This window comes from Pinus tabuliformis, chromosome 3_2, assembly GCF_031772625.1.
Source record: "Pinus tabuliformis cultivar Carrire ecotype Pingquan chromosome 3_2, CPIR1, whole genome shotgun sequence".
Lineage (NCBI taxonomy): Eukaryota > Viridiplantae > Streptophyta > Pinopsida > Pinales > Pinaceae > Pinus > Pinus tabuliformis.
The window spans coordinates 817,258,426-817,271,614 of record NC_142302.1 but is presented as its reverse complement, the minus strand read 5'-3'; the positions used below and the strand labels follow the sequence as shown (position 1 = coordinate 817,271,614).

Genomic DNA, 13,189 nt, shown 5'->3' with positions numbered 1-13,189 from the left:
CTTGCGGGCATAGTGCACAGTGCCCAATCCAAGGCCTAGAAGCGATGCTTCTCTAACACTTCTCTTTCAAATGCATCCAAAAAGCGATCAACGTCAGTTAGCCCATCATAGTGAGGCAAATTCCTTACCACTGCTGATACGCAACACAATGACTTAGTCATCATATTGCAATGCAGGGTAGACACTTCATGTAGCCAGTTCTGCCAGTGCTCAAGTTCTTTGTATGAATCTGATGTGTAAGAGCTCTTACGGTCACATGCAATACGTCTGTCTACTGTTAGATTTACCCAATCTTGGTCTCGCACCGTTATCTTGTAAATCTGGTCCAAATTGTCACCACTTTCATAATCGTGGACTAGTTCTGTATAGCATGGTCCTTCTGCAGGATCTAGTGGAACCACTAAACGGAGCAATTTCTTTTCAAATATCATCTTTTGCTTCTTCAAGTTGATTAGCCCATTCATGTCAGTGGCCTAATCAATCCCAATGAGCGCAAGGGAGGGATTGTTGTCATCCATAATCTTTATTACTTCAAAATCCACCAGTGCACTCGCACCTTCGATGTCAACGGTTACCCCTGCAGCCTCCCCATTGGGATGATTTTATGTTTATTTACCATCCTTAATCGGATCCGGGACCACTGAAGCGCAGATCTCCCCATTCTTTCCCATATTTTTTTTGTGAAAACATTCGCGTCGGACCCCAGATCCAAGATAACTTGGTCCATTTTGTATTCCCCTATCTGCACGATGAGTCTCATCTCACGTCTAGTCCTTGCCTTATGCTTACCAAGCTTTCTGACTATGCGCGGTTCACCAATAGCGCTGTCCTTGCCAACACACCGATTGATCAGTTCCTGCAGTCCCTTCATAGCCTTACTATCATGGAGTAGTTTCATGAATGTCTCTAAGAACGTGGTAATCATGGATGGGTCCATTTCTTCAACTGGTTTCTCCTGACTTCCTGAGGTAGAGGCCTTAGTGAAGCTTTTCTTTGCTTCCATAAATGTTTCTTTTGCATGCTCCAAATCAAACCTAGTCTCCTTTTCTAGTGCTTTGCGAACCCATTCACCTTCTGCAGGCTGCTTCCCTTTATCCTCCCTAGTGGTCGTTCTGCTCCGCAACACAATGTTTATCTTAGGGTCTTCCTCACGAGGCTCAGCCCTCATCATCTGGAGGTTCTGCGTTGGCTGTGGAGGTTGCGCCCCCTTTTTGTGAATCTTAGCCAACAATATAGGGCAATCCTCAGTTGCATGGTCAAACTGAGTACAGTAGTGGCATGAAAATCATGTCGGATTCAGACAGTCTCTCGTGTAGTGTCTTGGTCCTCAACAGTTGTAACAAATCAGCTTCCCTTGGCCTCTTCCAGGCCCCCCTCCACCTTGGCCTCTGCCGCGCCCCTGATACTCACCTCGTGCTCCCCCAACACCTTGGTCTGGAGGCCGTGTTTATGCTTGCACCCTGTATGCAGGTGTAGTGTCCATAATTAATTTGTAACTACGACAATTGCACTCATCATGACCTACTGATTAACAAAAATTTCATAAGAGCTATTTTGGTGTCGGTATGAATTTCTGCAGAACATGGCAGCTGTTGGTCGCATGTTTCCCAGTTACTTGGCATATAGCACACTATAGCGCGGAACCTATACTTGGCCATGCCACAGCCTCCAGCCTTAGAGGCATTGGTCCCCCTGCTGAAACATAGTTTGCAAATACGAGACAGTGATCCTTGTCATGCCCCTGACCTTTGTATTTCAGGCACCAGACTTCTTCGTGTGCCTCCGGCTGAGCTATTTTGTCTTTCTTTAGACTTTGCATTTCAAGGCAAAGGTTCTGCAACTGGGCATGAATCTATTGAACCGCAGATTAGCATCCTACATTGGTGTCTCATGCAGTCTCATCACGATTTCCAGAGCTTCTACCTGGGTCCCAATCTTCTGTTGTGATAGCGGGACTCTAAGGTGGGGCAGGAGCAAGGCCATGAACCATTCGCGGTGTTGCCCATCAGTTAGGTTAATGTTGGCTTAAAATATCGTACACTTCAATCTTTGATCCAAATCCTAGGGTGTCTCCCTAGGCTTCATCATGATCTCCTTGAATCCCACAATTGATTGCGCTTGAGACTTAGGTCTACTGAATTCTCTATTCAGCGCAGTCTGGATATTTGCCAACGTAGACATTGGGTTATCAATACTGTACTTAATGTACCACATTAGTGCGCGGTCCTACAAAGCACTAACCAGCATGGCTTTCCTCATTTGGTCATCCGTGATACCCTGAGCTTCCCATACAACCTTTGTGACAAACCAAAACTGGTCCGGATCTTCATTTCCTATGCCCTTGAATACAGGTAGCTTTATAGAGTTCACCATATTGAACAGTGGTGGAGGTGGCAATGGTGTGGGCAATGGGGTGAGTGGTGGAGGTGAGGATGGAGGCGGTGTAGGTATTCATGGGAACCCTTGTCTTATCAACTGAATAGCGCTCAATGGAGAAACCTACACTGCTCCTTCGTCGTCACTCAAAGGAGGCTCAATCAACGGGCTATACTCAGTACCTTTTATCCCTTTGTCCCTAAAATACCTTCCACTTCGCATAGCTCCAAACATCAAGGTAACTGCATGACCCGCTTTTCACACAAGAGCATCTTAATCCAAGTATTTAGTGATTTCAAATACTTACCTCACGGTCCTTTGAAGAAGCGGCACTCTGCTTCACTGTAACTGATAGAAGTATCAATCGAAAACTCTGTCACAAACCCTCCTATGATGCGGTCGAGCCAATGGTCGACAGCACCTGTGATCTTATCTTCAGAAGCTTCCAATTTCCACACTAACTCTGGGGTCCAAAAAATCAGATTGTCAAGCCTCCACCTCCATTGGCCGTTTGCCAACTTTTCGATCCACTCATATAACTCAATCGGGAAGGATCAAAAGAAGATTTCGTGTATTTCTGTGTATAGATATCTGTCCAACCACTGTTCTTTCATCAATCGTGGATTCCTATTCTATTGCACTGCGAATTCGTGGATATTTCTATCCAACCAGTCTTTGATATCTTTCTTAGTCGAATTCCAATGATGCAACATCACACATCTCGTTATGTATATCCCGATCCTGGCAACAGAAACATTTGTTGGCTTGATGGACCTTGACCCAGGTTTAGCATTAGTCAGCCAAGCAAATCCCTACACTAATCACCCTTTCGACATTAGTCCGCGGAGTGCCGAACGAAGTCTCACCCAAAGCAGTATGGGGGGATGCAGTAACAAAGTTTCCGCACCCTGAGATGGTTGTGATGTTGGTTTTATACCTTAACCCTTCCTTCACGTAGATCGATAAGCCTTTAGGGCTTATCGATGTACTTTCTCTTCCGTCTCTTAGAACCCTCATGAAGGTATATGACTATCCTTCATGTAACCCTACCCAGTGGCTCAAGTACTTATGCGCCTTTGCTACTGTGTTATTGTATAATTTCTTGAATTATCTTAAGTGTTCACCAAATTTACCATGCAGTTAAGATTATCTTCGTGTAGACATATATCATTATTTTCATTCATATAACAAATAGAAACATATACATTTGCGCATCAAATTAGCATTATAACATAAACCCAGAACTTAACATAACATAATCACATGCGATCCATAGAGGAAAAATACACAGTAATTTCATAATACTTCTCTTTATTGATGATTCAGATTCTCAATACAAACTCTATCTACCCTGCGCACACAGCTGCAGGGGTCCGCGCACTCAGCTGCAGACTTCTACCCTAGGCCTCTACGCACTTAGCTGCAGAGCCTCTTCCTACACTAAGACTCTCACTCTTAGATCTTTACAGACTCATCAAGTACTTCTACTTCACTAAATTCTCCCTTAGACTCCTCTATGACCTCCTTTTTATACAATCCCATGGTTCGCGGACCAAGGGTGGATCTCTAAAACCAACGCAACATATCTAGACTAAGGGTGGAAAACCTTTTTGACTCTTGATATATTCGCGCTCCGTGACCACAAAATGCGAATACTTTACATTTCTTTATACAAACTTCGGGCCTTTTGCCCCAAAACTTGGGTTTTTAACCCCAAAATTAACCCTTAGGGGACCCATTCCCAACAACCATGTATCTGAATAGAATTCCTAAAGAACTGGTTGTTACAACGGTTAATGACCCATGTAATCTAGTAGATGTTTTTTTTATATGGATGTGTAGCACATGGAGAAAGGAGTGACAAGCATGTAAGAAGAAATGAATTATTAGTAGTAACCAAGAAAGAATATTAATCATAATGGAGATGATGTAAATGAGCATATTGTTGTAAGAAATGGTAGCCATGCTTAGGGCATTCAAGATTCTCTTAAGTTCCTAGATCTTTAGGGGAATTAGATCCATACAACTTCCTACTCAAGTTTAAGGGAGGGGTTGTTAGGATTATCTTTGACTCTAGATTGATAGACTACAACTAGTGGTTTAGGCACATAGGTTTGTGGCCCATGGTATTATGCTAATTGTATTTGGATAGAAAGAAACCTATACATATGTTTATTACTCTTCATTTTAAGGTGTCTTTGCTTGAGCATGTTTGGACTCTTCCGCCATTATAAGGGACCAAGGGTTGAGAAAGTGTGGTTTCCCTAGCCCTTGGCCATGAAAGACTAATGAAATTTTGTTCACTAGATTTTTCATCAAAATTTAGTTTTTCCCAATATTTATTAATGTTGTTTATGTTGTGTGATTACTTCTATATTGTCTTCATTTTTATGTTTGATTACTTTTTATAAATGAAAGAAACAAGTAACCCCATGCCAAAAACAAAGTCTACAAACTCATCTCAACTTGGATGGTCTTGCGTAGTATTTAAAAACCAAGTGGTTTCCCAATGGAAAGTAAATCTGCCTACGAAGCCACAACTTGAATGTTCAATGGCCACCATAAGCGATCGGTAAGTAAAAACTTGAATTGTCATGGGTCTTGCACGTATGTAGATTATTTCTAGTTGCTGTGAACACATCACAAATGACTCATATTGTTCATATAAGCATTATTCATTTTCGTTATACAGGGTAATATCTGCACTCATGAATTTTTTTTATTATTTAAGGGTTACATTTATAATTTATGATCCTTGTAGGGGCAGGCAGCATGATCTTCGAGATGCAGAACAACTGTGATTTACAGTTTGGGCAGCAGGTTCATAGGGTAGTGGGAAATGGTTGGACAGAGGGCACTCAGGCCTGGAATTTGACGTCCCACGAGACATATTTTGGATTCCATAACATATTTGACCGGTGTTGAAAAATTTTCACCGTCAAGTTTGATGTGTGTTATAATAAGCAAGCTGTCAAAATGACTCCCAATTTCAAGTTTAAACTGTCAAAATCTATAGTACCTGAAGCACCAACAAAGTAGCCTGCAGTAAAACAATATGATACCTCATTCATTTCTCAGTATATGACTGGTACATATTATGGGACATTACATTAATTTGTTGTCCATATATTGGTGAGAACACCAAATTATATGACATTTTAATATTGTATTTATGCTCCTATTTATTAGCATACCAAACCCCTGAGAAGCGAAGAGAGGTTGGTATACATTTCTAATTAGTAATTTTTTTGCCTTTTCGTTATCAGATTCTTATCCTCAACTTTTGAGGTTCAAGTGTTTTTTCATTTATCATGAACCATTATTGGGTTTCAATTTGATCTGAAATGTGCAAGGAAGTAGTAAGTCCATGGTCCCATCCTTCTCTGCATCCTTACCTATTTCTAGGCCAACCATTCCATCCAGCTAACGAAAGAAGGCAAGTGGAAAGCAACGATATTATAATCCTTTCCCTCTGGTTGGAAATTTCTGTGTAAATGCCAAAGAACCATGCATAGCACTGGATATAAAGCCATGAATAAAAAGAGATGTTCCATATGAAAGACACTAGCAAGGCCTCATCAATTCCATCAAGAACCACCCATTGTCATTCAATCGAATCCATCATCCCGATGATCCCTCCCTTTTTTAGTAGGCATGTCTATTTCTATTTCTCTATGGAGGACAAGATAAATAATTCCTACCCACTTCATTCCTCCAACAAGTGTATTAAAATCTATGTTACCATAAATGATAAACAGGAAATGAGAAATGTGTGAGAAACGAAGTTTGGAGGTTTCGCATATAAGAAATGAGGAGAGATAAAAACACAATTTCAAAGGTGAACAATTTAAACAAAGCATTAATCATAAATATGCAATGTTTCTGCTTATGAAATTGTAAAGAAACATTCATAAATAATGATTTAGTTTTAAGAAAGAAGTGATAATTTTGTAGATCCAAAAATTTAGCCATCATTAATTCAAAGAAAATAACAAACATTGATAAGAATAAGAGATTTTAAATATAAATAATTAAATGTATACTTTTGAATATATATATGTATCTATAAGTCATTTCCAACAATTCATATCAAAATGCAAGTAAACCTAATAATCTAGATGTTCAAGCTTATTTTCTGTAATACTTGTTGAGATTGAGCCAATTTCAAAAGAATTATTTTGGTCAATAGACTTCATGGTATCATCAAGCATGTCTTCAACATTGTCTTGTAGCACCTCAAGTGGAAACTCATCATTTTCGTCATCTTGTGAACCACCATAATCCCACTTTCTCATGGGTCCATTTTTGTATTCTAGTTGTTGTCGAGATAACAAATGTAGATTTGAGTGTACAAACACCAAATCTTGTGCCATTTTTGTGCCGAGGTGATTCCTCTTTGTTGAATGGATGAAAGAATATATACTCCAATTTCTTTCACATGCAGAGGAACTAGTCACCTATAAAATAAAATTAAAATTATGTTAGCCATAGTCAATTGAAATATTAAAAGAGAAATAATCCAAAATGAGCATCAGAATTAATTTTTTAAACCATAAATCAATACATTAAAGGTATTTGTTATTGAGAATACATGTGAAAGAAAACGGATAACCAACTGATGGAGCAAGGGGGTCCCTGTACCATATTGTATCCAAAAGTCGATGGGTCCAAGTTGTTGTCTATTGTATGCACAATCTTCATTTGCAAAGTGGTCTTCTCATCTCAAATACTTTCCTAACTCAAATTGTAAAGCAATTCGATCGTGATGATCGTAACACCTACTTATAAAAGCGTTCTAGTTTCTCATCACCTCTACATCTGACGATGGTTTCTTATGAAACCATTTAGGATTGAGTAATAATGCAATTGAATGAAGAGGGCTATGAAGCATTTTCCACCTTGTTAGATTAAGTTCCCACACTTCATTTCTGGTGCTTTGTCGATCCTAGAATTTTCATCTTCCATTATGTCATGAAGCTTCTCTCTCATTTGATCCATGCTCTCAAACACATCCCCTAGGCATGGTTGATCACTATCAAATATGCGAAGGGTGGAAACAAAAGGTGTAATAAGGGTGACAATATCTTCCACTCTCCTCCAGAAATTCTCTGAAGAAAGACCAATAATAATGTCCTCAACTTTTAGGCCATCCCCAGTATGAGAACCCTTCCACCTTTTCCAATCCATTGGTACCAACTTCTCCCTCAAATATTGATGCATTTTAATAAGGCGTTGAAGCATAATGAATGCAGATGCAAATATAGTCTCGACACATTGAAGAAGCTGAATTTTTTCATATTTCCTATAAATTTCTATGGATGCTGCATGATTAACAATAAAGTGTTGTAGCATATTTGCTTTAGTTATAGTTTTATCAACCCATGCAATTTTATTAATATATTTCATGAGAAAATTCAAGCAGTGCATAGAACAAGGAGTCCAAAAAAATGTTGTATATTCATCCTCAATCAACCCACCAGAAAGGACATTGTTTGAGGCACTATCTGTAACAATTTGGACCAAGTTTTCTCTTCCAATCTCCTCTATTGCCTCTTTGAGGAGACTCGTTAGATATGGACCATCTTTTGTCTTTCCTGTAGTATCATAGGATTTTAAGAACAAGGGGACGATGGTTAACATCTGTCCAACCATCTGAGACAATGGAGACCCCAGATTCCTTCCAACTATATTTAATGTCTTGAAGTCTAGGTTCAACCCGAGCCCTCTCTTCAGATAACATTGTTGTCCTTATCTTTTCATAACTAGGAGGATTGTAACCTTTAGGGGCATTTTAAACTAGATCCCTTACCATTTCCTTCCAATAAGGAGACCTACAAACATTAAAAGCTATGCCATTTGCGAAAAAAAATCATGTAATGGATGCATCGAGATTTCCCCTCCCTTTTACATCCCATAAGTTTTCAAAGTGGGAAATAGAAACTTGATGTTGAGAACAAGAGTGCGGACCACCAATTGTAAATCCACTAGGATTATTGTTGGTTTGAACTAAACCTTTAGCAATATGTCTCAGATTTTCAAGTTCATTAAATTTCTTAGTTAGAGAAGCTTTCTTCATTTTAGGTACACTCTGACATAAGGCTTATTTTTCTTTTTCCCCATTCCAAGTAAATGCCATCGAAATCTTCCTACATTCCCCAATTTTTGTTTTTTACAATAAGGGCACAACCAAATCTTTGAACCAGATGAACCACTTGATCCTCCACTATAAGATTGAGTTCATTTCACAGCTTCCCATAACCTTGCCTCAAAGGCTTTTTTTGCTTCTTGATATTCTTTGCTTTGGATTTTTTTGGATGCCTCTATGGAAGATTTCTGTTGGGAAAGGGGTGGTCTACTTTGTGACATTGATGAACTTTCTTCCATTGCCATGGGAAATGAGTGGAACAAAAAATAGACGATTCTCCACCGCATGCAATTTTAATCTTCACAATTTATATTTGAAAATTAGTTACAAAAAAAAAAAAATTTAAAAAATTGACACCTAATTAGAAAATTATAATTAACTAAAAATTTGAAGAGATAAATTTATTCACATGTATAATTTGATGTATTGTATGATGGATGGTTGCTGACAATTTTTTATGATGCTTGAACAATGGAAACATCATCCACAATGTGCATATAATACCAAATATGTAGTATTTCATTTCTATGTATCTTGTTTTCAAAAGCCAAGTATTGAATTTTGAAAGCAATGGGGAGATTAATATAAATTCCCCTAAGATTTCTATTTCTTTTTCTTGTTTGACATATTATATATATATTATTGGTTCAAATACAATTATCTCCATTTGACAAGTGCGGAGTAACTATCATACTATTTTATACAAGAATATTGTTGAAGCCCTTTTGGGCTAGGGACAAGGCATTCAAAAGTTGTATTTCAAGCTCAGTTTTTCACCACGACTTGTGGAAATCACACCGGGGCTTCAATCACTGAACCTTTGACATAGCACGTGCATTGGTGGCATACTAAACAATACCCTTAATTTGACTACATATTGGAAAATACCTCTAAAAATAACATTATTTAACCCCCTACCAATATAAATCCTATACACCTTCCTAATTAAGAAAAACCCTATTTTCACTAAATATTGTATGTATCCATTTTTTTGTTCACAATTTTTATACCCTTTTATTTTTATATCCTTTGTATAGTGACATGATGCCTCTCTTATGACCCCACATGCATTCTACAATGCACCTTTCTTCTTTTGATATACATTGTAAATGCATATTAGTTTCACCTTTCTTCTTAAATGAAGTTAATTGGTGAGTTTCTACTTAATTCCCTGGTCTCAGTTATGATGATATTCAGTTAGTTGGTTCTACATGATTAGGACTTAGAAAATGTATGGTTGTATGATCTTCATAGGAGAATCCATTTTACCTTTGATGAACTTGCTTGAATTTGTGTCAATACCAATTATCTTGGAGGCACCTCTCATTCTTGCACCCGCTGCGACCTACAGAGTGCCCGTGAAAACATCATGAGTACACTTTAGAGAATATCATGAAATCTGAAATCGTTTGTAGAGAATATTACATAAAACTGAACTAGTGTCAGGACGATATTACTGACAGGAAGGCCAACAGTACTGAGGCCAAAAATGGCCACAGTTGATCCACTTTGGATGTCATCTGCGTTGAAAATAGCTCCAACCCCTGAACAATCAAAAGAGATATTGCTCATTCTAATTGTAATTTGAATATTATAGCTCCAATATTGAGGCTTAGATGCATAAAAAAGTCACAGTAAATATACCAATGGCTATTCCACAACCAAACAAGCATGCTTTGTCCAGTGGAGCCTCTGGATTGATTTTGGCAACGCAAGCATAGTCAACAACTATGTATTTGCTAAATGTAGAAGTGGACATGAAATGGTAAATGGGCAATCCCTTGATTGAGAAACGTGTCTTTCCATCGTTTCTCATCACTTTTCTTGTGAGATCAATTTTGAATTTATCACACAGATTAGTCTTCTTAGATTTACAAAACACACAATCTCCACACTCTCCTGTGAACAAGGGAATTACATGGTCTCCAACCTTAATATCTGTCACGCCTTCTCCCACGCTCTCTACTATCCTGCAATCATAAATTGTATGCTCTTATTTCGTAATTTGTTCGAAAAACATATAATCAGACTCATATTAACTGTAACTAACAAAGGTTTACCCAACACCCTCGTGTCCAAGTATGCGAGGAAAAGTTTGCATGTTTTCATCCTGCAGACATACATAAGCCGTTTGAAGTAAAACAATTATGGCCAACAATGAGTACCAATAACAAGCATAATGGTGGCCGGGGTGCAGGCGTTAAAGACAAATGCTCAAAACCTGATACAATCTCCTCTAATTCTGGTAGAATCCCTTCTTCTTTCTCGAGTGGAGTATCAGTCATCTATTACTAGACTGACTGTTTTATAAATTTTCCCCTTTGCAGCCGCTATAATCAAATCCTTTACATTAATAGCCCAAACCTTCGTTATCAGGCACAATTTCATAACAGAGGGGCTCTATACACTATCGGCGTTGTCTTTACAATAGAAATGGAACAATACACATAAAACCACTATCGGCGTTGTTTAAAATGGAAAACATGCGAAAGCGCATAAAATACACTATCGGCGCATCACTTCCCGGCAGTCACAATAGACCGGGCTTAACACCTCCACGAAATTTTCCCCAATGCGATAATATACAGTGATGCGATATAGTTCGTGATCCAACGGTTGCGGTTAATCGCGATCCGACAGTCAACTATTCGTCCGATCAATAAAGTTGCTTGGAGGTTCCCCATCGTAGATCTAACCCCCAACTGATCCGATGACCGAAAGCGATTTCGGGCGCACAAACTGCACGACCCTTAACCAAATTCTGGACCCAATGGTAATTATAAATCGCCAATCTAATAAAGTTTGGGACTAACATATGGCTTGCAGGATTCAACTAGCACGCAGGTTAGTCAATGAAATCAATGGTGTAGGATGATTGTGGTACGTCACTTGATTTAAGAATTTAATTCTTTCAACCATCCGCAGTTATAAATATAGCGACAAAGACTTAAACAATCACACTGAAAATAATTTACCAAACCAAACATGAATTTAAAGTACCTTTAACAATTCGAGCCGAACCAAGAATCGATGAAAAATAGAGGATTACAGAGAAACGCACACCTCCGGGATTGACCAATTTACAATGGAAATACACAGAGCTTAAGTTTTTGCAATTTTTATTCATATAAGGCCAGACAAGCCAAATCAATTCCAATCAGTCCAAAAATCCAATCGGTCCAAATCCGTTTTACATCCTTCAAAACTTACATAAATACAACTCCACTCTAACTATAAGATCCTTAAACAATGGATCAAATCTGTCTATTTTAAACTAAAATCAAATCTGAGAAATATTCTCCTCTAGACTCTCAACTAAATCAAACTATTCTAATTAATTACAAAATCATTCAATCGCTACTTTCTAGCTCACAATCCTATCTAGAAAGCTGTAAATTGATGGCTAAAGGATCCCACTCCTTTGCTTGTAGATTTTTTTGTATTTTTGGAATAAGTTTGAAGCTTTTTGCCTCCAAGCCTCATGCTCCTGCATCACATAACAAGCTCCACAACCTTCATGGAAAATATATAGCATAACAAGCTTGAAACCACGTTACTGATTACCCCGCCATTCCAGAATGTAATGTCAGTATGACAGAGGGATGTGTGGGTGATTTTGATACAGACTTTCATAGCATGTGGTGGATCTACTTGAATTTCTTCAATAAACAGTGGCTGCTTATCAGGTCACAATGCATCTCTTAATGTTGCTAATTCTGAACTGAAACCTCTAGGAATAGAATCTAACTACATAATTTATGCATATGCAAAACTATACCTAGGAAAGTGATAACTTCGCCATGAGTACTTTTCTGAGGCAAGAGACAATCTTCACCATTACAGCTTGTATCTAGTTTATGAATCTGCTAGCTTAGATGGCTAACACTTTCTTCAGGAATAAGAGCATTGGAAGTAGACTCCCACAATGCAAATTCATTTCCAGGTCTGGGTGATGCCACGGTGATGCCCAATTTTTACCAAAATAAAAGCCCACGAAAAGCCTCTGAAACCATCACAGAATAGTCTCTATTAGATACTCTGACGAGGAGAAAGAGGTCTGGTGTGACTCTTATTCCTTTTTGAGTGAGAAGTTCCATGATATGATGGCCTATTTAGCTATGTAAGTACATGCGTAGCCAACCTATAGCAAGACCACAGTAAGACCAAAGAAATACTTACAAGCCCTCAAGCTTGTGTACAAATTTGTCATTTCATCCATGAAGTTCTTGGTGCTAACACCCATTACATTATCGTTGTAATGGGATGCTCTCCCTTAGCTTAAGGATACATACATAATTATGCTTGCAAGCCTTGGATGAGGACACATCCAATCTTCCATGACCAACCTGCACTCCAACTCATGGCCCATCAACTACAGTTTTCTAGGCTGCATGTGTCTGTATTTTGTTAGAGAAAAATACCTATATATACATGAGAGGTGAACATACATGTTGTCCCAAAAAGGATTGGACTTGGATTTTCATCCCAATTTGAATACATACATAAATACACACATATATATACTACCAATCTTAATTAGGCACGCTGATTTCATATTTTCAAACTAACCCAAATATGGCCTATGGATGTCAAGTTCAGATTTCCAAGGTCTATTTTACTGAAGATAATTCATAATAATAATTCCTCATCCAAGCAAGTATAAACATT

At 38.3% G+C, this 13,189-nt stretch overlaps 1 protein-coding gene across 1 annotated transcript; it reads right to left on the bottom strand.

The window, feature by feature from the left end:
* Positions 1 to 1,344: 1,344 nt before the first annotated feature.
* Positions 1,345 to 12,197, bottom strand: LOC149183151 (alcohol dehydrogenase-like). Its single transcript, XM_089414848.1, has 6 exons — positions 12,086 to 12,197; positions 10,582 to 10,631; positions 10,166 to 10,491; positions 9,983 to 10,065; positions 9,791 to 9,866; positions 1,345 to 1,460 (listed from the first exon to the last, which is right to left on the bottom strand). Exons 1-6 carry the CDS (start codon positions 12,152 to 12,154, stop codon positions 1,345 to 1,347), a joined length of 720 nt encoding a protein of 239 aa, XP_089270974.1. The 5' UTR covers positions 12,155 to 12,197.
* Between the last annotated feature and the right edge of the window lie 992 nt (positions 12,198 to 13,189).